This window comes from Oncorhynchus mykiss, chromosome 22 (assembly GCF_013265735.2).
Source record: "Oncorhynchus mykiss isolate Arlee chromosome 22, USDA_OmykA_1.1, whole genome shotgun sequence".
In the NCBI taxonomy this organism is placed as follows: Eukaryota; Metazoa; Chordata; class Actinopteri; order Salmoniformes; family Salmonidae; genus Oncorhynchus; species Oncorhynchus mykiss.
The window spans coordinates 24079471-24105839 of record NC_048586.1 but is presented as its reverse complement, the minus strand read 5'-3'; the positions used below and the strand labels follow the sequence as shown (position 1 = coordinate 24105839).

General features: G+C 41.3%; 1 protein-coding gene and 1 long non-coding RNA gene across 3 annotated transcripts in view; one reads left to right on the top strand and one right to left on the bottom strand.

The window, feature by feature from the left end:
* LOC110502017 (ankyrin repeat domain-containing protein 10) overlaps positions 1-20939 on the bottom strand; it is a 33346-nt gene extending 12407 nt beyond the window's left edge. The window contains exons 1-3 of one of the 2 annotated variants that reach the window (XM_021579919.2): positions 20566-20939; positions 16056-16208; positions 13236-13327 (exon numbers count right to left, since the gene is read on the bottom strand). In XM_021579919.2, coding sequence (XP_021435594.2) covers positions 13236-13327; positions 16056-16208; positions 20566-20763 — 443 coding nt within the window. In that variant the 5' untranslated portion in view covers positions 20764-20939. Of the gene's footprint in view, positions 1-13235; positions 13328-16055; positions 16209-20093; positions 20224-20565 lie in introns of those variants that run through there. The other variant, XM_021579920.2, reaches the window with a different exon arrangement.
* Positions 20109-23744, top strand: LOC110502032. The gene is made up of 3 exons (XR_002470286.2): positions 20109-20236; positions 23275-23394; positions 23556-23744. It is a non-coding gene; the product is annotated as an uncharacterized LOC110502032 (long non-coding RNA).
* Positions 23745-26369: the final 2625 nt, after the last annotated feature.

The window sequence follows — 26369 nt, the reverse complement described above, 5'->3', positions numbered from 1 at the left end:
GACAAACCGAAAATATATCAAATGTCTCTTGAAAATTTGTGTCAATGTAGCAATTCATTATTACACTTGAATGAGTCTGTAGATTACGTTACAATCTTAGCATAATGGCCCTTTGACTCAAGCAGAGTTATGGACAGATGATCCATCCAGACGAAGCGATAATGTCTAAAACGGACCTTTGGAGCCTCAATAAGTTCAGCTGGATCAGATGTTTCATTTTAAATTCACCATTATTAGAGTAGATAAAAATCTTACATGTGTAGTTTTAAGCGTATGAAAATCTATACTATGCATTTCATAACAGAACACATGCTTATTTGTATGTTAACGAGAAATATCTTAAAATATAGGGGGGAAAATAAATAAATCAGCCACAAGAGCATTAGTGAGGTAGGGCACTGATGTTGGGTGATTAGGCAGTCGGCGTAACAATTCATCCCAAAGGTGTTCGATGGGGTTGAGGTCAGGGCTCTGTGCAGGCCAGTCGACTTCTTCCACACAGATCTAGACAAACAATTTCTGTGTGGACCTCGTTGTGCACAAGGGCATTGCCATGCTGAAACAAGAAAGGGCCTTCGCCAAACTTTTGCCACAAAGTTAGAAGCAGAGAATCGTATGGTGTAGCGTTAAGATTTCCCTTCACTGGGGCCATAGCCTGAACCATGAAAAACAGCCCCAGACCACTATTCCTCCTCCACAAAACTTTACATTTGGCACTATGCCGTCTCATTCAGGCAGGTAGCGTTCTCCTGGCATCCGCCAAACCCAGAGTTGTCCGTTGGACTGACAGATTGTGAAGCGTGAGTTTCCACTGCTTCCACTGAGCTTCACACCACTCCTGCCGACTTTTGGCATTGCGCATGGTGATCTTAGGATGGTGTGCGGCTGCTCGGCCATAGAAACCCATTTCATAAGACTCCCGACTAACAGTTCTTCTGCTGACGTTGCTTCAAGAGGCAGTTTTGAACCTTGGTAATGAGTTGCAACCGAGGACAGACGATTTTTACACTCTGCGCGCTTCAGCAATCCCGTTCTGTGAGCTTGTGTGGCCTACCACTTCACGGCTGAGCCGTTGTTGCTCCTAGGTTTCCACTTCACAATAAAAGCACTTTCAGTTGACCGGGGCAGCTCAAGTAGGGCAGAAATTTGACAAACTGACTTGTTGGAAAGGCGCCACATTGAAAGTCACTGAGCTCTTCAGTAAGACCATTCTACTGCCAATGTTTGTCTATGGAAATTGCATGGCGGTGTGCTCAATTTCATACATCTGTTAGCAATGGGTGTGGCTGAAATAGACAAATCCACAAATTTGAAGGGGTGTCCACATGCAAATACTTTTGTACTATATAGTGTAAGGGTCTCCATAGAAAACCCTCTATTTTGGGAACACTGTTCTGAGAGTTCTGTTAAAGCCTGAATGTAGCATTTCCCTTCACAGGATCAGAGCGGCACTGGAGAAACTCTATTTTAGTTGCTCTAACTGCATTTGTCATCTTGGCTTTAAACCGTCAATGGACAAAAGGAAATCCCCCTTCCCCCTGTGAATTATATTTGGAGACAGGTCCCACAATAATGGTAACCTGGTTTCTGGGATGAGTCAAAAACATCCAGTGGCCAAATTGATTAATATACCAACATATGTCAGGACATTTGATTTTGTGCATTTTAGTGGTTTTTCTTAAACTCAGATCTCACATCACGGAATGTTGTAAATGTGCCTACTAACGATGAATGTCCAATTGAAACGTAAAAACATACTCAGTTAAGCTAAGTGGGTTTTTGATCCTGCAGCTCTTATGAAGTTTTCAGCTATGGTTCTTAGTCTCTGGCGTAACTCATCACATAGCTCAGCACGGGAGCCAATCGAATGACGCCAGAGCTGACATGAACAACAATAGACTGATTGCAGTCTTGCTCAGGGCAAATCCCTTAGATAAGGGAGGCCTTGCATTCCCCCCACTCTTCCTGCCCCTGAATTCTAGCCAACTACATTCTATCTCCCACACTCTCCCATTTGGTTCCTGTAGTTACAAAGTGATCCATTTAGATTTTTTGTTTAACTGCAAAGTTTGACATAGTTCAGGTCGAGAAGAGTGGTAAATGAACACCAACTTTATTTGAAACACAATGATATCTACAATCACATTCATGTCCTGTTATTGAGACCCGTCATATGTGTGTGAATGCTAAAGGGTGATACAGTACCTTGAATAATCAGCCTGTTGGATTCTAAATGGTCTATAATTAAGCAATAAGGCCCGAGGTGGTGTGGTATATGGCCAATATACCACAGCTAAAGGCTGTTCTTATGCACAACGCAACGAGGAGTGCTAGAACACAGCCCTTAGCCGTGGTAGATTGGCCATATATCACAAACCCCTGAGGTGCCTTATTGCTATTATGAACTGATATCAACATAATTAGAGGAGTAAGAATAAATGTTGTGTCATACCCATGGTATTCGGTCTGATATACCACGGCTTTCAGCCAATCAGCATTTAGGGCTTGAACCACCCAGTTTATAATACAGGATGACCATGTCCAAAACTGAGTAGTAAGTAAGGAAGCGTTAATTTCTCTTTTAAATGCCTGGTATGCTTTGCTTTTCAGTTGTGAACACACAACCACTGCCTTCTGTTGCTAGCCTATCACCTTCGAGAGAGATCCTAAAACTCATGCTGACCTGTAACTTTACATAGGACTAATTAAAAGATCACTAATCATAAAATGGGTCCTATGGTTAGTTTACAAATAAAATACAGGGACAGGTAATATTAAGCAAAGCATGCAGGTCTAAACATGTCTAAAGAAATCAAACTATTTAAAAGATATTCATAATCATAAATGTCCTAGCATTAAAACCAATCACCGCATGAAATACCTCAACAGTTTGCCAGTTTGTAGATAGGAAGCGATAGTGAGAACACTCAATGCCACAACAGTACGGCTATCCCAGGGAACGGGGCAGACTCTGCAGTGTCTATTCTCCCCCTTTTCTAGGATTACTTGAAAAAATCAAGTCATTTCGAATTCAATGGCTGCAAAACATTGAGATGTGGAGGTTTCTGAGTCTTATTTGTTGACAGTACAAAAAAGAAGAGATCATACGTTTTTCTATTAAGTATTTTTTCTCTCTTCTCATTGCCACTTTCATAAGAGAAAATGTGACAGAATATCAGATAATCAAAACAGATCTTACGGTATATCATAGAAATGGGTTAATATTGAAGGTGACATTCAAAAACAGAACAGGTTCTTTTATACAAGCAAAATATTTATAGCATTATAATGTTAGCATTATATACAGTTAAATAGTATGACCCTGGTGACTGCTCTACTCTGGACTATTCTCTATCCACTACACTACCCAGAGTGATTCTCTATTCACTAATCTACTGAGCTTACCCCCTAGAGTAGCTCATTGTAAAACCCTAAAAGTGCTAGAGGCTCATGACAAGAAATTCAAAAGGAGAATCCAAAAAGTGAAATGAAATAAAGTTTGATGTTTTAGGTTCAAAACGATCTACGCATGTTTCTAGATATTTAAGGTTTTGATTGAGAATTATGCTATTTTTTCCCCACGTCAAAATCAAAATGGATAACTATTTGATTGAGTTTTGATTGAGAATTATGCTATTTTTTCCCCACGTCAAAATCAAAATGGATAACTATTTGAATGAGTTTTGATTGAGAATTATGCTATTTTTTCCCCACGTCAAAATCAAAATGGATAACTATTTGATTGAGTTTTGATTGAGAATTATGCTATTTTTTCCCCACGTCAAAATCAAAATGGATAACTATTTGAATGAAACAAACACTAATTCATATTCATTGCCCTATTATGATGGTGACGTAAAACCATACATTTAGGGTTCTACACCTGTATTGTTAAGCCGTGCTTCTACACCTGCATTGCTTGCTGTTTGGGGTTTTAGGCTGGGTTTCTGTACAGCCCTTTGAGATATCAGCTGATGTAAGAAGGGCTTTATAAATAAATTTGATTTATATATTATATATATTATATTGGAATAAACCAGAACGTTTGGCTTGAAATTCCCTAACAAGGAAGATACCACTTGCTGCTCCATGCATGTATTGTTGAAGAATATCTGTGAATAGTGATACCAAGAGATTTGGTTAATGATCTGGAAAGATCATGTAAACGTTGATGGGAGAAAAAAATAACTGAACCAACAATAGAAGACAACCAAGCTTCTGTGAGTAAGTACGCCAGCTGAAATATTCATGGTTTGTGCAGGATGATTCATCATGATCAGGTCACAAGAAAAGAACCTGTCCAGAATAAATGGGCCAAGGTCCTTGTCAATGTACTGCCACTGACAAACAACAAGAAAATAGGTCATCGTCTTAATACGTTGAACTTGAGTCTTGAGATGCAGAAAACACTATGATAGACGGTTGAACTATCATTTTTTTTATTTGAAAATGATCCTCTTTCAGATAGGCTATTCGAGGTGGTTCAGGGACAAACCCACAAACAAGGACATGCTCCATGGCTTCAGAGATTTCACAAGAAAATGAAAATATTTCATTAAAATCACACATATTGGGTGATAAGATGACGCAGACAGATATGGCAGCTCTGCTTCTAGCTCCTAAGCACAATCATTTTGCTACACCTACAATAACATTTGCTAAAAATGTGTACAGTGGGGCAAAAAAGTATTTAGTCAGCCACCAATTGTGCAAGTTCTCCCACTTAAAAAGAGGAGGCCTGTAATTTTCATCATAGGTACACTTCAACTATGACAGACAAAATGGAAAAAGAAATTCTCCAGAAAATCACATTGTAGGATTTTTTATGAATTTATTTGCAAATTATGGTGGAAAATAAGTATTTGGTCACCTACAAACAAGCAAGATTTCTGGCTCTCACAGACCTGTAACTTCTTCTTTAAGAGGCTCCTCTGTCCTCCACTCGTTACCTGTATTAATGGCACCTGTTTGAACTTGTTATCAGTATAAAAGACACCTGTCCACAACCTCAAACAGTCACACTCCAAACTCCACTATGGCCAAGACCAAAGAGCTGTCAAAGGACACCAGAAACAAAATTGTAGACCTGCACCAGGCTGGGAAGACTGAATCTGCAATAGGTAAGCAGCTTGGTTTGAAGAAATCAACTGTGGGAGCAATTGTTAGGAAATGGAAGACATACAAGACCACTGATAATCTCCCTCGATATGGGGCTCCACGCAAGATCTCACCCCGTGGGGTCAAAATGATCACAAGAACGGTGAGCAAAAATCCCAGAACCACACGGGGGGACCTAGTGAATGACCTGCAGAGAGCTGGGACCAAAGTAACAAAGTCTACCATCAGTAACACACTACACCGCCAGGGACTCAAATCCTGCAGTGACAGACGTGTCCCCCTGCTTTAGCCAGTACATGTCCAGGCCCATCTGAAGTTTGCTAGAGAGCATTTGGATGATCCAGAAGAAAATTGGGAGAATGTCATAAGGTCAGATGAAACCAAAATATAACTTTTTGGTAAAAACTCAACTCGTCGTGTTTGGAGGACAAAGAATGCTGAGTTGCATCCAAAGAACACCATACCTACCGTGAAGCATGGGGGTGGAAACATCATGCTTTGGGGCTGTTTTTCTGCAAAGGGACCAGGACAACTGATCCGTGTAAAGGAAAGAATGAATGGGGCCATGTATCGTGAGATTGAGTGAAAACCTCCTTCCATCAGCAAGGGCATTGAAGATGAAACGTGGCTGGGTCTTTCAGCATGACAATGATCCCAAACACACCACCCGGGCAACGAAGGAGTGGCTTCGTAAGAAGCATTTCAAGGTCCTGGAGTGGCCTAGTCAGTCTCCAGATCTCAACCCCATAGAAAATCTTTGGAGGGAGTTGAAAGTCCGTGTTGCCCAGCAACAGCCCCAAAACATCACTGCTCTAGAGGAGATCTGCATGGAGGAATGGGCCAAAATACCAGCAACAGTGTGTGAAAACCTTGTGAAGACTTACAGAAAACATTTGACCTCTGTCATTGCCAACAAAGGGTATATAACAAAGTATTGAGAACTTTTGTTATTGACCAAATACTTATTTTCCACCATAATTTGCAAATAAATTCATAAGAAAATCCTACAAATGTGATTTTCTGGATTTCTTTTCTCATTTTGTCTGTCATAGTTGAAGTGTACCTATGATGAAAATTACAGGCCTCTCCCATCTTTTTAAGTAGGAGAACTTGCGCAATTGGTGGCTGACTAAATACTTTTTTGCCCCACTGTATGTGACCAATGAAATTATATTTTATTTGATTTATATCAAGGTTATGGTCAACATACTTTGCTCTTTTTTCAGGTGAAGTCATTCTAGCTGCTCTTCATGTTGTGGAGGTTTGAGAAGCCTAATTTGCTTAGCCTCTGAAGAAAATCATGTAGCACATTAATGCAGCGGTACTGGTCAGTTAAATGGTAAAGGTCAGTCTGGGAGGGAGCAATGGGCAGCAGACAGGAGCTCAGATGTCCAAGGAGAAGGTCATTCTAAGTTTAGGTCACAGCGACGACCAGTAGTGACATAAAGCGGGAGGGAAAGAGTACTGGGGCAAAGTGACGAAGCAGAAAAAACCCAGCGCCACAGTCATGATGGCGACTTCTGTGATTGGTAAAGGTTGAAATGTCCTCTTCAGAAGTGAGAAAGAGCTCTGTTTATGACAGTGAGAGATATGATACTAGAACTGTGAATGATGTGTGCAGCAGCAGACACAGGGGGATGAGTTTGACCAAGGAATATCAGATCAAATCAGTTTGATTAAGAACAAAAGCAAGTTTTAGAGTATTTTAGTAATTTTGAAATAAATAGTGTTAGCACAATGACTGGAAGTCTATGGGATCTGGTAGCATTCTGGAGATGCTGTGGCTCAACGATTGTGAATGTCACAGTGAAGGGAAAGAGGATGGGCTGTTCATGTATAGACAAGGGAACATTCTCAGAATGGAATCATCCTTGTGGAACTGTGCCATGTAACACAGTGAGAGTGCCTCGCTAATGGTGGTGGTTGGTACGGGAGGCATCCATTACTAGAGCATCAAAGAATGTGTGTGCGCGCGCGTTTGTCTGACAGTCACACCAGACAGCAGCTTAGACAAAGTATTTTGAGAGTAGGATAACAGGTTTAAAATGGTTGGGTGCATTTAATAGTTCAATATTCTCCCTATTCTACAGAAAATTATTTTAAAAGGTAAACTTATAGTTGGTAACAGTGGGAAATTGCAATATTGCGGCATATGATTCATACAAATATTAATCTGCCTGGCACAGACATAACTTCCAGAATTCAAAGGAAGCAGCTGCGGAAACCTGGCACAAATGGCACCAGTCTGTATTGGAATGTCTGTGTGCAACTAAGAGCTATGTTTACAGTAGCTAGAGCTGGCTGGTCAACTACAGGCCCAGTAACAACCTTATGTTTGTAGAAGCTATTTAAAAGCTGAATGCATTTATGTAGCACTGTCATTTATATACCAGTAAGTAAACATCTGAACATAAAAAAATAAAAATAAGAGATTTAGTAATGTTATATTTCATAAAACCAATATGCACATTTTGTTAAGCCTTCTTTGCATACAACTGGCTGATGCTTCAATTACTATTAGGCTAGATTTACTCAAACTACAGCTGCCTTTAGCAGCATAGAAAACCCCAGTCAAATGTGTTTCCATTGCAGTTTTATCAGCTCCCTCTGGGTACTGAGAGCAGATAGGGAAGCAACCACTAAGCACAGGAGAAAATGGCTCTATTCAAAATAGTTTTTCGAAAGCAAAAAATAAAAGCTGGTTTCATATAGATTAGCCTATATTTTACAACTTGTTTGCTATTGGTCAAAACCTTTGGCCTTTTGAAGCACCATAGGGCAATAGAAGATTGCAGGGAACAAAAAAATGAAGACAACTAACAATAATACTTTTAAAGGCTTTAAATCATTTTAATTTCACCTATAATTTCTTAATACGTCACTGTTTAGAGGGCAATGTTTTTGAATTTGAGAATGTATAGTAAAGAAAAATGAAAATCTGTTGCCATGAGCCTCCTGTCTAGTTTGCCTTTTTCTTCCATACTCTAGAATAGTGGACCATCAGAATCAAACATGAGCTACAGCTGTCAAAGGAAACAACATTGTGACAAACAGTAACTCAAACAGCTGCACAATAGCATTTCTAGGACCTTTAGGGAAAAACAAACAGCTTTCAAAATTGTTCAGAGGCTAGCGACCATATGCACATTTCATCATAATGAATAGAATGAAAATAATCTAGAAGTGATTTTTTTCTCCCCACTGAAATTGTCACCAGTGATTATAAATGCCATAGACCACCAACCCAACCCAATACAAAGCGTTTTCCATTTTTTTACCTGGGTTAACAATATTACCATAACAATATAGTCTAAATCTGTTCTACAATGCTTGTTGGAATTTGGGTTTGTATGACTATAATTTATACTACGTTTGGTTAGGTCGCAACTCTACATGATGAGAATTGAGAATCCTAAAAATTGTCATAGCGCCTGCCAGAAATTAAAATACAATTCACCTCAATGAAGTATGGCATAACTCACGGTGTCAGCTGAAATAAGGAGTAGAGTACCCTATAGTCACCTGAAGATTACATTTCACTAGCTCAGGGATGTAGAACTCAAATTCTCAAGTGCTACAGTGTCATGCTGGTTTTTGTTTCTCCCTGGCAATAAAAGTAGTTTCTTCCTGATCAGAAAGGTTTTTGTAAAAGTTATATAGTAAACCCAGGTAGTGGTAGAAGTTAAAATATAAACATGGCATATAAACTCACTGGTGTTTCTGGTTTAAGGTGTGTGCGTTGGGGTTTTAACGGACAGATGAAAAAGGTATAGGCTACAGGTTGTCCCACAGATGACACGAAGAGGGTACTGTAACTAAAACACCTATTTCTGCCTTAAATGTTGAACTGTCCTTCAGGGTGAATCTTTCCAACACTTGCTAAGAATTTTGGGGAGCAAAAACATTCCCTTGAGTGAATCGGACTATGCGTGTTTGTGAGCAATTTGTCCTTGAGACAGATAAAAGGTATAATCAATTTAAACAGACAATGATTATCATTTAGTAACTAATTTAAAATATGCTGTGAAATAATTTAATCCCTGTTAAATTGAGGCAGTCTCTGCGGTCTGCTGTCAACAATGTGTCTTGCCTATGCTAACAGATGTGTATTTGTCAAAGTTTCAATACTGCTCTTGTAGAAGTTAATGGTTCTAGTATTTCTGTCGACCTAAACACGATGGCACTTGGTCATACAATGAGGAGCACCCTAAAACTGTTGGTAAAGCACTATTTGCAGGGCATGGTGGTGGCCTTGACTAAATGTATGCTCTAACATTCAGTACGTACAGTGCATTCAGACCCCTTGACTACTTCCACATTGTTACATTTAAGCCTTATTCTGAAATTGATTAAATAATTTTTTCCCCCTTATCAATCTACACACAATTTCTCATAATGACAAAGCAAAAACAACTTTAGGGAAAAAAAACGAAAATATTTAGACTCTTTACTCAGTACTTTGTTCAAACACCTTTGGCAGTGATTACAGCCTTGAGTCTTCTTGGGTATGACGCTACAAGCTTGGCACACCCGTCTTTGGGGAGGTTATTCCACTCTCCTTTGCAGATCCTCTCAAGCTCCGTGAGGTTGGATGGGGAGCATCGCTGCACAGCTATTTTCAGGTCTATCCAGAGATGTTTGATCGGGTTCAAGTCCGGGCTCTGGCTGGGCCACTCAAGCACATTCAGAGACTTGTTCTGAAGCCACTCCTGCATTATCTTGGCTGTGTGCTTAGGGTCATTGTCCTGTTGGAAAGTGAACCTTCGCCCCAGTCTGAGTTCCTGAGTGCTTTGGAGCAGGTTTTAATCAAAGATCGCTCTGTACTTTGCTCCGTTCATCTTTCCCTCGATCCTGACCAGTCTCCCAGTCCCTGACGCTGAAAAACATCCCCACAGAATGATGCTACCACCACCAAGCTTCACTGTCAGGATGGTGCCAGATTTCCTCCAGACGTGACGCTTGGCATTCAGGGCAAAGAGTTCTATTGTGTTTCTCATGGTCAGAGTCCTTCAGGTGCCTTTTGAACAAACTCCAAGCGGGCTGTTCCTTTTACTGAGGAGTGGCTTCCGTCTAGCCACTCTACCATAAAGGCCTGATTGGTGAAGTCCTGCAGAGATGGTTGTCCTTCTGGAAGGTTCTCCCATCTCCACAGAGGAAATCTGGAGCTCTGGCAGAGTGACCATCGGGTTCTTGGTCACCTCCCTGACCAAGGCCCTTCTCCCCCAATTGCTCAGTTTTGCTGGGCGGCCAGCTCTAGGAAGAGTCTTGGTGGTCGCAAACATCTTCCATTTAAGAATGATGGAGGCTTTTGCACTGACATGCCCTGTTAACTGTGGGACCTTATATAGACAGGTGTGTGCCTTTCCAAATCCTGTTCAATCAATTGAATTTACCAGAGGTGGACTCCAATCAAGTTGTAGAAACATCAAGGACGACCAATGGAAACCGGATGCACCTGAGCTCAATTGAGTCTCATAGCAAAAGGTCTGAAAACTTAGGTAAATAAGGTATTGTTTTTTTATTTGTAATAAATTAGCAAATTTCTAAAAAATGTTTTTTTTTGCTTTGTCATTATGGGGTATTATTTAGAAAAAGAATGTAACGTAAAAAAATGTGGAAAAAGTGAAGGGGTCTGAATACTTTCCGAATGCACCCAGAACTTCATTGAGCATCTGACCAATTACGCAAGACATTAGTTCTGGGTTAACTGAGATTAGGCAGCGTCTAACCCACAGAAGAGCAAATGTAGGCCTATATTAAAAATCCATCAGTGTTATACCATGCCTTCTAAAATAATCTCTCTCCTCTTTGAGACTGTTCATTTTACATCTGTCATTTGTGGGAAACTGCAGACATAGCCTCTAAAACTTTTGATTGGGCACTTTTGTTTCAGATCACAATATGAACCCATTTACTTGCAAGGAGATAAAGTAGCTGGCACGGAAAGCGTTTTTAGAAGCACATCCACATTATGGCAAGCAGAACTTCATCTGTATCTATTTTAATCATGTCAAACACAGACCTTTCAAGCCCTGCTAGTTGTGGGATTATGCAAGTATTGAGTCATAGTCCAATTCCTCTTAGGTATATCAAATGCACTCAATCAAAACACAAAACAGGACTGGCAGGTTGTATGTTTCTGTATTTGTCCATTTATTAGTCTCTCTGGAAAACATACTGAGGGGGTGAGAGATTAAGAACGGAGGGTGTTAACGATAATTATTTAATGGTTCTTTCTGGAGTTATGCTAACCTAACATATGGCTAAACTAAAAACACAGGACTTGGGTGAGGTGTGTAGTTCACGTCAGGTAAACGACTTATCAGCTTTCTGGAACTTTGGGCACCTGCGCTGAATGGCTGGAGTAGTTTATCTGTGTGTGGTCTGTTATCACCAAACAAGCCTTTTTCAAACGGCAACTTTGTTCGGATCATAGGAGCTGCTGCACAACATATTCTCTATTTCTATTAAGAAAGGTTGCACATTTCTCTTGGATTGTGCATTTAATGTTTCAACCAATCTGCTGACAAGAACAAATGGGGGTAATTAACACTACAGTGTTCATACTTTGTCAGTGTGTCCCTCTCCATATTTCTCGCTCACCATTTACCTGCATGCACTGCACCAGCCCTTTATAGTGATGGGAGACCAGGCTGGCTACATCCTGATATGATAAACAAATTCTCAACTAGATGTTTTTTTATTTATGACAAATGGTCAGAAAGGGACTGGACAGGTGAAACCAGTTTGTTATGTGGCGTTTCTGCCACATTGCCTAAAAGTTTAACCGATCCAATCCTTTCACATGGTTTGGTTCAACGAGGACAGAAACTCAATAAGGGGTTTTGGGACATCATTTGATGTGTTTTCAGTGTCATCTCCAAGCAAGTAAAAAAGATTTTAAAAACACATTTTACCTCCATTTTGTTCAAATCTACCAGGAATTGTCCGTTTCTCCTCTTCAGGTTCGTAATGAGGAAATGTGCATTTGGTCAGGCGCTACAGCTATAAGAAAAACACTTACCAAAGCAAACGTGAACAAAGAGACAGTAATGCTATATTAATTCTACAAATAATAATCTACAGTTTAAACATATCAAAATAATTTGCAGATGGTAAAGCTTATCAACCTGGGTCACATTTGCAGGAAATCTCCACCAAAAACAATAGAGGTATCACAAATATTTTTCTCTGAAAAGACACCGCTCCATGATCAGACTGACTAGTGCAGGAGGGAGAGATTCTCACACACCAGTTTATAGACTAAGGTATTCATCCCTGGCCCGGAAGAGCTACTGCGTATGTAGGCTTTTGTTCCAGCCCTGAACACACACATTCAGTTCAGGTAATCATCGTCCAAACAGAAGACCATGATTAATTGAGTCAGGTGTGTACAGGTCTGGAACAAAAGCCTGCACCTTCCCGTACCTCTCCAGGAATAGAGTTAGAATCCCTTGGAGTAGGGAGTGTTTTGACGTCAGATGGCCCAAATTGAGGAACAGCAGCGGATTGCGGAGCAACATGTTGGGATTCAGCATGAATTTATCAGGAATTGTATTATTGTTCTCCATTTATCTGGAAACATGCATCCTTCCAAAGACATGTTGTTCTGCTTTCCTTGTCTGGTTGCTACAGTAACAGGACTCACACGGAGGAGGAAATCTCAGCAACACATTACTTTTCATAGGCGTAATTTCAGGGTAACTACTAACTAAGGGTATAACTCCTGTAATTACCTTGTAACAAAGTCTAAGTACAGGCAGCTATATTTCTTACCTTTATTAATCTAGTTTTGAAACAAAAAAAATAAGTTCTAAACACAGCATATCTGCACATTAATAACTTGTTACAGGGTAAGAACATGTTATTCCACTGGTAGTCCCTGTGCAGTTATTCTACTTCATTATCTATCCAGAGAACCTAAGAACCATTCCCGAAAAATCCACACCAATTTTCACAGTTTGAACATGGAGCACAGTGTCAACTGTCCTAAAAAAAAAAGCACAGCTTGTTTGGGTTTTGATGGAGTCCTCCTGTAAATGTGTAGGTATAGGAGATTTTGGGTGTTACAGTGAGGGGAAGACAGAGCACACAGGGGGTGCAGTAGCACGACTTACTCAGCTTTCGCCCCCTGAATCAGGAGAGCGTTGACACAGTCCAAACTGCCTGCACGGGCAGCCTTATGGATGGGTGTCTCACCCACATAGTCCTGAGAAAGAGGTTATAGAGAAAGAGAAGGAAAGAAATACATTACACACTGTATTTACACAAACTGAAGCAGTTGCTCACATTGGTTTCTTGTGCTGCAATAATATGCAGCAGGTTAGCCTCCCCCCTCTCATTTCCCTTAGAGCAGTGTCTGGTGAGGTCTGCCAGACACCAGGGTAAAGTTCTCCAGAGGCAGAGTGAACTCTTCACCCCAGCTGCACGGCGGGCCACACGGATGTAGAGTATCACGCATGAGAGAAAGAGAGAAGGCAGTAGAGAGAGAGGGAGAGAGATGTAGAAGGCTGTGGCAAGAGCGAGCATTGTTTTTATAAATAGATCCCTCCTCCATGAGAGAGAAAGTGAGGGAGGAGCTGAAAGAGTGGTAGAGAGAGAGAGAGATTGAGTGTTTTTCCAACATATCCCTCCTCCATACATAACCGCTGTTCTTCACATCCAGAGAATGTAGGCCATTTGACATGCTGTAGTGGTGACCCACCCTGCACCTCATCCCTGGGTGTCTCTATTCATTCCCATACAAGGGAGGGGTTAAAAGAGGGTGATGGGTTTAATGAAGGGGAAACTGTATGGCTATTTTTGAAATGGGTGTTGAATGTTTTAATGTAAGCTGTATTAAAGCTCTATTAGAAACAACAGTAACATTCTGCAGCAAGCCAAGAGTAGAGGTAGGAGTTATGCCATCATGACCTACTATTCAGATGTCTCTGAGTGGTGCAGTGAAGCGTCAGATGGTCAGTGAAAATGTGTGCACACAAGACAGGAGCGTAAACCAAATAACATGTCAGAAGAACAAACACCAATGACATCAAGTCTAAATAAAAACAATAGTCTATTCATATGTAGATAAGCGTACATGTGCACTCACACACACCGACTAGTGGTTTTCTGTCAGTCATTAATAGAACAGCGCGGAGATAAAAGCAGGCTAGCTGGGGCTCGTAACAAACACTGGGTTGAGGAGGTTTTATAGATGTAATAACCATGGCCACAAAACAGAATGGATATCTTTCCTCTTAAAATATACAGTACCAGTCAAAAATTGACACCAACTCCTTCAAGGATTTTTCTTTACTTTTACTTATTTCTACATTGTAGAATAATAGTGAAGACATCAAAACTATGAAATAATACATACGGAATCACGTAGCAACCAAAATAAAATGTATATTTGAGATAGAGGCAAACCCTTTGTCTTGATGACAGCTTGGCACACCCTTGGCATTCTCTCACCCAGCTTCATGGGGTAGTCACCTGCAATACACTTCAACTAACAGGTGTAACCTTGTTAAACATGACATGTGGAATTTCTTTCCTTCTTAATGCGTTTGAGCCAAACAGTTTGTTGTGACATGGGTGGTATACAGAAGATTTGATTAAAGACCAAGTCCATATTATGGCAAGAACAGCTGACATAAGCAAAGAGAAACGACAGTCCATCATTACTTTAAGACATGAAGGTCAGTCAATCCGGAACATTTCTAGAATTTCGAAAATGTCTTCAAGTGCAGTCGCAAAAAACAATCAAGTGCTATGATGGAACTGGCTCTCATAAGGACCGCCACAGAAAATACCCAGTTACCTCTGCTGCAGAGGATAAGTTCCTTAGTTCAGAAATTGCAGCCCAAACAAATGCCTCAGAGTTCAAGTAACAGACAGTCTCCTCTTGAGATGTGAGTCAGGCCTTCCTGGTTGAATTGCTGCAAAGAAACCACTACTGAAGGACACCAATAATAAGAAGAGACTTGCTTGGGCCAAAGAAACCCGAGCAATGGACATTCGACCGGTGGAAATCTGTCCTTTAGTCTGATGTGTCCAAATTTTAGATTTTTGGATTCCAACCGCCGTGTCTTTGTGAGATGCAGAGTAGGTGAACGGATGATCTCTGCATGTGTGGTTCCCACCGTGAAGCATGGAGGAGATGCTTTGCTGGTGACACTGTCTGTGATTTATTTAGAATTCAAGGCACACTTAACCAGCATGGCTATCACAGCATTCTGCAGCGATAAGCCATCCCATCTGGTTTGCACTTAGTGGACTATCATTTTTTCCCCAACAGGACAATGACGCAACATACCTCTAGGCTGTGTAAGGGCTATTTGACCAAGAAGGAGAGTGATGGAGTGCTGCATCAGATGACCTGGCATCCACAATCACCCAACCTCAACCCAATTGAGATGGTTTGGGATGAGCATTGGGGTTGGGACCCACAGAGTGAAGGAAAAACATATGTGGGTACTCATTTAAGACTGTTGGGAAAGCATTCCAGGTGAAGCTGGTTGAGAGAATGCCAAGAGTGTGCAAAGCTGTCATCAAGGCAAAGTGTGGCTACTTTGAAGAATGTCAAATATATTTGGATGTGTTTAACATTTTTATGCTTACTACATGATTCCATGTGTTATTTCATAGTTTTGATGTCTTCACTATTATTCTACAATGTAGAAAATAGTAAAAAATAAAGAAAAACCCTTGAATGAGTAGGTGTGTCCAAACTTTTGACTTGTAATGTACGTTCAATCTAAATGTGTAACTGGTACCAATTCAAATGGGTCAAGGGTCAGGTGGCCCAAAGACAGGATGATCCCTTTGATTGGATCAGTCTGAGCTCAGCCCCTCTCACAAACACTGGCTGCTGTCATTTTTACTAAGTCTGTTCCCCTTTTCCTACTGTGTGTGTGTGTTTTGGTAAGTGTATGCATCCATGTGCACTGTACCTGTCTGTTGATGTCGGCGCCAGCTTGCAGCAGCCACAGCAGGCATTCTGGGTGGCCCCCAAACGCAGCGATGTGAGTGGGTGTCTGAGCAAACCTTGTGGTCACCGCGTTGACCCCACAGCCCACCTGCACCAGACGCATCACACACTCCAACTGAGAAGAGACAGAAATATATAGTTGTACACACACACACACACACACACACACACAGTTGAAGTCGGAAGTTTACATACACCTTAGCCAAATACATTTAAACTCAGTTTTTCACAATTCCTGACATTTAATCCTAGTACAAATTCCCGGTCTTAGGTCAGTTAGGATCACCACTTTATTTTAAGAATGTGAAATGTCAGAATAATAGTAGAGATAATTATTTAATTCAGCTTTTATTTCTTTCATCACATTCCCAGTGGGTCAGAAGTTTACATACACTCAATTAGTATTTGGTAGCATTGCCTTTAAATTGTTTAACTTGGGTCAAATGGTTCAGGTAGCCTTCCACAAGCTTCCCACAATACGTTGGGTGAATTTTGGCCTGTTCCTCCTGACAGAGCTGGTGTAACTGAGTCAGGTTTGTAGGCCTCCTTGCTCGCACAAGCTTTTTCCAATTCTGCCCACAAATATTCTATAGGATTGAGGTCAGGGCTTTGTGATGGCCACTCCAATACCCTGACTGTTGTCCTTAAGCCATTTTGCCACAACTTTGGAAGTATGCTTGGGGTCATTGTCCATTTGGAAAACCCATTTGTGACCAAGCTTTAACTTCCTGACGGATGTCTTGAGATAGTGCTTCAATATATTCAGATAATTTTCCCTCCTCATGATGCCATCTATTTTGTGAAGTGCATCCGTCCCTCCTGCAGCAAAGCACCCCATAACATGATGCTGCCAACCCGTGCTTCACACTTTGGATGGTGTTCTTTGGCTTGCAAGCCTCCCCCTTTTTCCTCCAAACATAACGATGGTCATTATGGCCAAACAGTTCTAATTTTGTTTCATCATACCAGAGGACATTTCTCCAAAAAGCACGATCTACATCCCCATGTGCAGTTGCAAACCATAGTCTGGCTTTTTTAATGGCGGTTTTGGAGCAGTGGCTTCTTTCTTGCTGAGCAGCCTTTCAGGTTGTCAATATAGGACTCGTTTTACTGTGGATGTAGATACATTTGTACCTGTTTCCTCCAGCATCTTCACAAGGTCCTTTGCTGTTGTTCTGAGATTGATTTGCACTTCTCTCACCAAAGTACATTATTCTATAGGAGACAGCACGCGTCTCCTTCCTGAGTGATATGGCGGCTGCGTGGTCCCATGGTGTTTATACTTGCGTACTATTGTTTGTACAGATGAACGTGGTACCTTCATGAGTTCAGAAATTGCTCCCAAGGATGAACCAGACTTGTAAAGGTCTAAAAAAAATAAAAAATGGATGTCTTGGCTGATTTTTTGATTTTCCCATGATGTCAAGCAAAGAGGCACTGAGTTTGAAGGTAGGCCTTGAAATACATCCACAGGTACACCTCCAATTGAGTCAAATGATGTCAATGAGCCTATCAGAAGTTTCTAAAGCCATGACATCATTTTCTAGAATTTTCCAGGCTGTTTAAAGGCACAGTCAACTTAGTGTATGTAAACTTCTGACCCACTGGAATTGTGATACAGTGAATTAGAAGTGAAATAAATCGGTTGGTAAACAATTGTTGGAAAAATGACTTGTGTCATGCACAAAGTAGATGTCCTAACCGACTTGCCAAAACTATAGTTTGTTAACAGGAAATTTGTGGAGTGGTTGAAAAACTAGTTTTAATGACTCCAACATAAGTGTATGTACATTTCCAATGCAGTGTGTCAAAGCCCCCTGCTGTGTCTGTCCTGCTATGAGGAAATCCACAGGCATCAAGCAAAACAGTATAGTGAAGAAATACAAAAGAAAAGGCCTACAGTATCAGTATTTCCTGCAATCAAATACCTCCCTGTGGTTATTTTACAACCGGTACACATCACACTAGGCTGGGGTGGTATCCAGATTGTCATACCGACCTTCAGCCATACATGGATATTTGGTAATACCACCACTGAACACAAGGGACGCTATTTTCAAACACCACTGAGCCTTTTTAATACGAAGGTTAGCAATGCTAACAAGTGCATGCAAGGCTCTTGATCCACGAGGCGATTTTCTGCTGTTACTGGCAAGCGAAGCTTGATTTTCAAAGACGCTAACCACTTAGCTAAATAGCTAACTAGCTACTAATTTAGCACACCAAATGCACAACTGCAGAGAATTTAGAACATTTTAGACAGTTAACTTAATAGTTATAAGAAATCTTAGCTGGCAAACATTTAGTTGTGAATTCCATTCTGTAACTAGATCACCTGGCTCGTGCTGCACAATGAGTCACAAGGCTCCGGTCTCTCATTGTTGTGTGCTTGTAAACAAACACCACGTGAACGGGTACTACCGGTAAGCTTCATAATGAAAAATTATGTGACCGGTGAAATGAAGAAGGCAATCTTCTTTATCTCCGAACATATTGCACAAGTTGGCTGCAGGTATTTACTTAAAAAGTAGCTTCAACATTCAAATGTATATCAAAATGTAAAAAATTGTTAACGGTATTGAAAAACAATTTGTAGTTATTTCCAAATACTCCGGTATATGGTATACCGCCAAAGCCTAAATCAGACCCAGTTAACCACCACCAGGGCAATATAATAATGCATCAATCCAAATAACTATACTATATTTACATTTGTGTAATGCATCTTATCCAGAGTGACTTACAGTACTGAGTACAAACATTTTTGTACTGGTCCCTCGTGGGAATCGAACCCACAACCCTAGTGTTGCAAGCACCATGCTCTACCAACAGCCTCATGGGACCTACCACCTCACTTGGTGTTAAACCAACCTATAAAAGGGTATTTTTAATGGTTTTATTTTTTTTATTCAAACTATTTGACATGTCAAATGCTGATTTCTGCAAGAGTGAGGTGTGATTTAAAGTGCCAATCCAGTCTTCTTTTCACCTCATTTAACACCTGATTTACTCACATCGCAATAGGTGGTGCAGGTAATTCATGGAGCAATTGGGGGGGATTTCCTTACCCCTATGCAAATACAGTCTGACCCTCCGTGGGAGTGGCTTGATCAAACATCTCTTTTTTGCAGCAATAGTAACAGTGCTGTAGCAGGACATTTATTAGACAAGGATGTAACCTGGAAGTTGGCCATGCTCCATTTTGTTTGTATATTGTGTTTGTGCAAGTTAGTTTTTTATGATCAACACAAGTAAGAAAACTATGCTTCTCACAACCACAAACTGCCTTGTGTTCAGTCATCGAGTCAGGCAGAACATGCCTCAGAGCAGGGTTTTACAAATAGCCCAACAGTAACAGGATACAGTAACAGTGTGAATACTAACTCAGTAGCACAGAGGAGAGTCAACAGCTAGCATACTGTCACTAACCAGGCAGGGACAGGGAAATAGAGAGGGCAGAATGTGTTGTTCTCAGTGTGTGCTGAAAATAGATTGACAATTTATACAGTGTAGCTATTGTACTTTCACTTCTCTCAAATCGATCAGCATCCAGTCAGTGATGAGGCTGATTTGTGCAGCAATAAGGCACTGCGTCCCAGTGCCAGAGGCGTCACTACAGACACCCTGGTTCGAATCCAGGCTGTATCACAACCGGCAGTGATTTGGAGTCCCATAGGGCGGCGCACAATTGGCCTAGAGTTGTCCGGGTTTGGGCGGTATTTTAAATAAGAATTTGTGCTTTAACTGACTTAGTTAAATAAATAAAAAACATGGATTTATAATGTTCCTCTTAGTTAAACAATCAGGTAGGCTGGACTGGGGCTCACCCCGTCCTTCGGTTGACTTGTTTACAATGTTTACGTATACACTTACACATGGGAAGGAGTCCTGTGTGCTTACAAACCGCCTTTTGACGCGTTACAGGTTATTGGTTTTCCAACGCAACCAATCGAGCCCGCCACACTGTAACCGGTGCACATATCAAAGAAACCACACTTACCGAGTTAAACTTACACACAGGTGTTCGGAGCATGCTAGATAGCTAATTAGTACAGGTGGTCGGTCACCTCTTGGCTTCCATCTGTTTTCCGTAAACAAGCGCTGTAACGTGGAGATATGCCCGTGTGGGAACACGTTATCAAGGTGTGTATCAAATTGTTATTTCTGGCTGATATGAATGATACGGTCCTTATGCTTCCAACCCCGTACCGCAAGAGACACATGTTAATGTTCAGACCGAACCGTGTCAGGGAGGGACCTTAACAAAACTCCCCCTGAAGACGCCTTCGTCCAATGACTTGTGTAATCTAATGGAACTAAAGAGTAATGATCAAGGGCTAGCTAGCGTTACCTAGATATTTATAATTCAGTCAGTCCGTCTTAAAATGGCAGCTGGAAACCTCGGCCAAAGATGGTTAGAAACTCTGTGCCTCGGCCTTTTCATTTCTTGGTAATAAAAAAAATCCCATTACCTTTCCAAAATGAGCAGCCCAATGTATGGGTGTCCAGCCATAGAAAGAGTCCTCCACGGCTAAATCCGCCGGGTTTGAGGTGCACTGAAGAAGCGAGCACAACGCACCGATATCTCCATCCCTGCACGCCCGGTGGAGTGGGAAGCGAACGTTCAGAACCTCTTCACTTGAAAATCCCGACTGAATGCCCACCGACATTATCAAACTAATATAAAATACTATTTTAGCAAGGTACCGGTAAACGCAGTCGCCTGTTTCCAAATGTAATTATTGTGGTAATGCTTCTTTGAGTGCCTTTTCAGTAAGGCACCGTCACCCTGCTTGCTTGCAACATTGAGCACACAGAGACAGTGATGAGGCTCGAGTTTCTTGTCCAATGCACCGAGAATAAAACTTGAAGCGACTTGCAAATTCAGGAATGGAGTTTTGTACGCATGACTCGGCACTAAATTCACACCTTATTATCTGATACATGTAATAGAAATACGGCCAATCTCTGCCTGTATCCTAGGCTATTATACCTGCAAAACGTCATGCATGGCTCTTTGCAATTAGATTGCACAAAAACATCTGCCTAAATAACTTTTTATTTCAACAATGAAACATAAGATTGGGTTACATACTGTAGTCTACGATTCACAAAATAAGCTCAGATAGTCTACTATTCAGTATGAACATTTTTTAAACAATGGATTGTAAGTAGCCTATATTCAGCTAAGGTAGGTCAAAACATCCACATATACCAGTTGGGCTATTTTGACTGTGATTTCTGTATGTGCATGGCTTATGCATAAATACGTGTAGCACTTCCTGCTAAGGAAAACTTTTATCCTACTTACTATTACTGTGCGAGGGGATAAGCAGTTTTCCTCTTGTCATGTCAGTCATTGCATACATTAGAGAGCTATTTATAACTTCTCAGAAATGTCCAGATCAACTAGCCCATGTCAGCAAACGTTATTTAGCTAGTTTTTTAGCCCATTGATTTTGTTGTAACGCTTGAGTCACTCAAATATAATGAAACATTGGGGGTCACCAGTTTACAAGGACACACGGGTGTCTAATCACGGCCAGATGTTTTCTTTTTTTAATCTTTATTAAACTAGGCAAGTTAAGAACAAATTATTATTTACAATGAAGGCCAAACCCTAACCCGAACGACCCTTGACCAATTGTGCGCCACCCACTCTAGCAGTGCCTTAGACCGCTGCGCCATTCGGGAGCCCACATGAACACATAAGACATGGCAAAATGTCTAGAATTGCAGGAAATTTGCTTTAAAATGGTGAAAAAAAGTATCCATCCTATGGCAAAATGTATTGAATTGCAGAAAATAAGCGTTAAACATGCTAAATGTTATCTCTACCAACGAGGTGTGTGAACAGTTACAAACAGACTTCTGCCCATAGAAGTAGACCTGGCGCGCGCGCAGAAGGGCGGGGCGCGGGATGTTCGCCAATGCTGGAATAGTGGCCTGAGTGAAAACGTTTGGGAACTCCTGGCCTACTACCAAAAATACTGGTGATTAACTATACCCTATTCTATTCAATTCAAGGGGCTTTATTGGCATGGGAAACATATGTTAACATTTCCGAAAGGAAGTATAGTATATGTGCTCATACTCAGTATTGTTGTGGATGAAGTAATGAGATACTGTCTCTCCTCCATATCTGGGGGTTGTATCCCACCCTGTGGTCGATGGTCTAATTGCAACATGTTTCACAGAGCGCAGAACACAAGCACAGTAAAACACACTCTTGTGATATCCGACAGACGTTTTAGATATTAAAAAGTCAATGTATAGGTAGGTGATTTCTATCGTGTTGCATGATTAATAGTTTTTCCACTGTTCTGTCCGCAACTGCGTTCATAAACGCCATGAAACCCTGAATTTCAAACACAGATTCAACCACAAAGATCGGGGAGGTTTTCCAAAGCAAGCTACACTGTGATTAGGGAGGATAGCCCTATTTCGCCTGCCCCCCGCAATTCTGGAAATATATTTCTCAAAACTATGGATCCGTTCTGCGCATGTATTATTTTACGCACACATTTTATTCTACGTAGCTTTTGCTGCTCACGCCACCTCCCTTCACTCACGTCCATCCTTTTCTGAATAATGATGATGTAGCCTATGTCTCTGCCTCATAACTGAACAAAAACTTCGCACAGATGTAGGCTAATCTTTGTAGTTGTTTTGGGCTTTGTTGGTATGCTTTCTAATGTTTGGCTATGTGTAAAATGGAATACACCTTTTTCAATTCAAAGAGTGCTGACCTTCTCTCTACTGATGATTTGAAGTCAATAGGCTACACCAGCTAACCATCTAAAAAATAATACTTTAATGATTCCTTACACAGGTGGTGTGTGTATACTCTAAAAGTTCAACAAAGGTTCTTCTAAAATCCTCAATGTTCTTTGAAGAACTTTAGGGTTCTTGGCACTGAAAATGACCCCCAAAAAGTTATTCCAAGTACACCATAGGAGGTAGGGTTCATAGAGAAACCTGCTTAGTTGGTGTGGGTTCTTGCAGGAACCTAACTGCCCCACTGAAACATGTGGGTTTGGATTTGAAAGGACAGCAGGTGAAGAACACATTTAAATTAATATCAATCAACAGAGGTAAGAGTATGTCAGCTATAAGAATATGTTGCAGGCTAGCTATTTTGGGTGCAGATGACTGAACTTTTCACTGTTGTGTCTGTGCAGGTATACAGACAAGGAGGCGTGCAAAGGTACGTCAATTGGTATGTTATGCAGATCACATTTACCATCCTCAAACCTTACATCTTCAACGAATATCCCATAGGCCTCTACATTATGGACAAGGTATGTGTATGAAAACAATTATCAATTTAAAAAAAAAATTGTTTTATTCACCTTCACCACAAAAACAAATGTATGAATACTGTTGTGTGCATGTTTTCTTCATCTGTATTTTTGGGGGGATTCAGACTTCACCCTCCCTACACCTCTGATTAATATAACAGGAAACCTGTTCAATCACCATGCACTGCAAAATCATTCTGGCTATGGATACGGAGAACATCAACACATTAACATCAACACACCAGAGGATAAACCCATTGTTCTTGGGGCTCTGCTGGGAGTTTACCTCATATTTTGATTTTTATATTCTGCTTTGACACTAAAACCATAATAAACACTGAAAACTAAAAGTGTGTTATTGTTTACCCCAAAAGGTTATGAGGATCCATTAAAAGGGGTTCTTCAAAGGACTTATAGGGGTTCCCCCACATTTTCAATTTGAAGAACCCCTAAAGGATACTCCAGGAATCTTTTATTTTTAGAGTGTATACCTGCAACTGAATTGTAATAGCTATCTACCCTGTTTCAGTCAGAGGTTGCCGTCAAGTCCCCTCACACGCCCGTCCGCAGGGTCAGGAGGGAAGACAGCCAGTATTAGAGAACCCATGCATGGGATACCAGAGAGGATGTACAATGTTATCTTTTGCCTATTTCTGCCAGCAGGAGGTGCCATTGTATAATTATAGAGTAAACAGTTTATACAGTAAACAGTTTGATCAAAGATTTGTATTACTAAATTAAGATTGAACACAGCCTGTCGTTTCCAATGGGAACAAATTAGTCATTGTGGGCAGAACAAGCAATGAGGTGGGCAGAGCCAAGCACGAGCTAGCGAGATACTATTGGCCCGTTCTGACATGCATCTGCATATTTACGTTAGAGACCGCCTACTGTGTGACGTGCGCAATAACTAAATTTGCCTTTGCACTCCTTCTAAACAACACAATTTAAAACAACTTTGCCAAAGGGTAAAAATCCATCACCGTCCATCTTCAACCACTGCCGGCCGCTATCATCCTAACCAACTTGCCCTCTAAATACACCGCTGCTGTTTTCAACCAAGATCTCAGCGATCACTGCCTCATTGCCTGCATCCGTAATGGGTCAGCGGTCAAACGACCTCCACTCATCACTATCAAATGCTCCCTGAAACACTTCAGCGAGCAGGCCTTTCTAATCGACCTGGCCCGGGTATCCTGGAAGGATATCAACCTCATCCTCATCAGGATGCCTGGTTATTTTTTTTAAATGCCTTCCTCACCATCTCAAATAAGCATGCCCCATTCAAGAAATTTAGAACCAGGAACAGATATAGACCTTGGTTCTCTCCACACCTGACTGCCCTTAACCAACACAAAAACATCCTGTGGGGTTCTGCATTAGCATCGAACAGCCCCCGTGAAATGCAACTATTTAGGGAAGTTAGAAACCAATATACACAGGCAGTTAGAAAAGCCAAGGCTAGCTTTTTCAAGCAGAAATTTGCTTCCTGCGACACAAACTCAAAAAAGTTCTGGGACATTGTAAAGTCCATGGAGAATAAGAGCACCGACTCCCAGCTGCCCACTGCACTGAGGATAGGAAACTGTCACCACCGATAAGTCCACTATAATTGAGAATTTCAATGTAAAAATTCTACCGGCTGGCCATGCTTTCCAACTGGCCACCCCTACCCTGGTCAACAGCAACTCGCCCAAGCCTTCCCCATTTCTCCTTCTCCCAAATCCAGTCTGCTGATGTTCTGAAAGAGTTGCAAAATCTGGACCCCCACAAATCAGCCGGGCTAGACAATCTGGACCCGCTCTTTCTAAAATTATCTGCCGAAAATGTTGCAACCCCTATTACTAACCTGTTCAACCTCTTTCGTGTCGTCTGAGATTCCCAAAGATTGGAAAGCAGCTGCGGTCACCCCCCTCTTCAAAGGGGGACACACGCTTGACCCAAACTGCTGCAGACCTATATATATCCCTGCCTTTCTAAGGTCTTCGAAAGCCAAGTTAACAAACAGATCACCAACCATTTCGAATCCCACCGTACCTTCTCCGCTATGCAATCTGGTCATGGGTGCACCTCAGCCACGCTCAAGGTTCTAAACGATATCTTATAACCGCCATCGAAAAGAAACAATACTATTCAGCCGTATTCATTGACCTGGCCAAGACTTTCGACTGTCAATCACCACATTCTCATCGGCAGACTCAACAACCTTGGTTTCTCAAATGATTGCCTCGCTTGGTTCACCAACTAATTCTCCGACAGAGTTCAGTGTGTCAAATCGGAGGACCTGTTGTCCAGGCCTCTGGCAGTCTCTATGGGGGTGCCACAGGGTTCAATTCTTGGGCCTACTCTCTTCTCTGTATATCAATGATGTCGCTCTTGCTGCTGGTGAGTCTCTGATCCACCTTTATGCAGCCAACATCACTCTGTATACTTCTGGCCCTTCTTTGGACACTGTGTTAACAACCCTCCAGATGAGCTTCAATGCCATACAACTCTCCTTACATGGCCTCCAACTGCTCTTAAATACAAGTAATACTAAATGCATTCTCTTCAACCGATCGCTGCCCACACCTGCCCACTCGTCCAGCATCACTACTCTGGACGGTTCTGACTTAGAATATGTGGACAACTACAAATACCTAGGTGTCTGGTTAGACTGTAAACTCTCCTTCCAGACTCACATAAAACATCTCCAATCGAAAGTTAAATCTAGAATTGTCTTCCTATTTCGCAACAAAGCATCCTTCACTCATGCTGCCGAACATACCCTCGTAAAACTGACCATCTTACCAATCCTCGACTTTGGCGATGTCATTTACAAAATAGCCTCCAACACCCTACTCAACAAATTGGATGCAGTCTATCACAGTGCCATCTATTTTGTCACCAAAGCCCCATATACTACCCACCACTGCGACCTGTATGCTCTCGTTGGCTGGCCCTCGCTTCATACTTGTCACCAAACCCACTGGCTC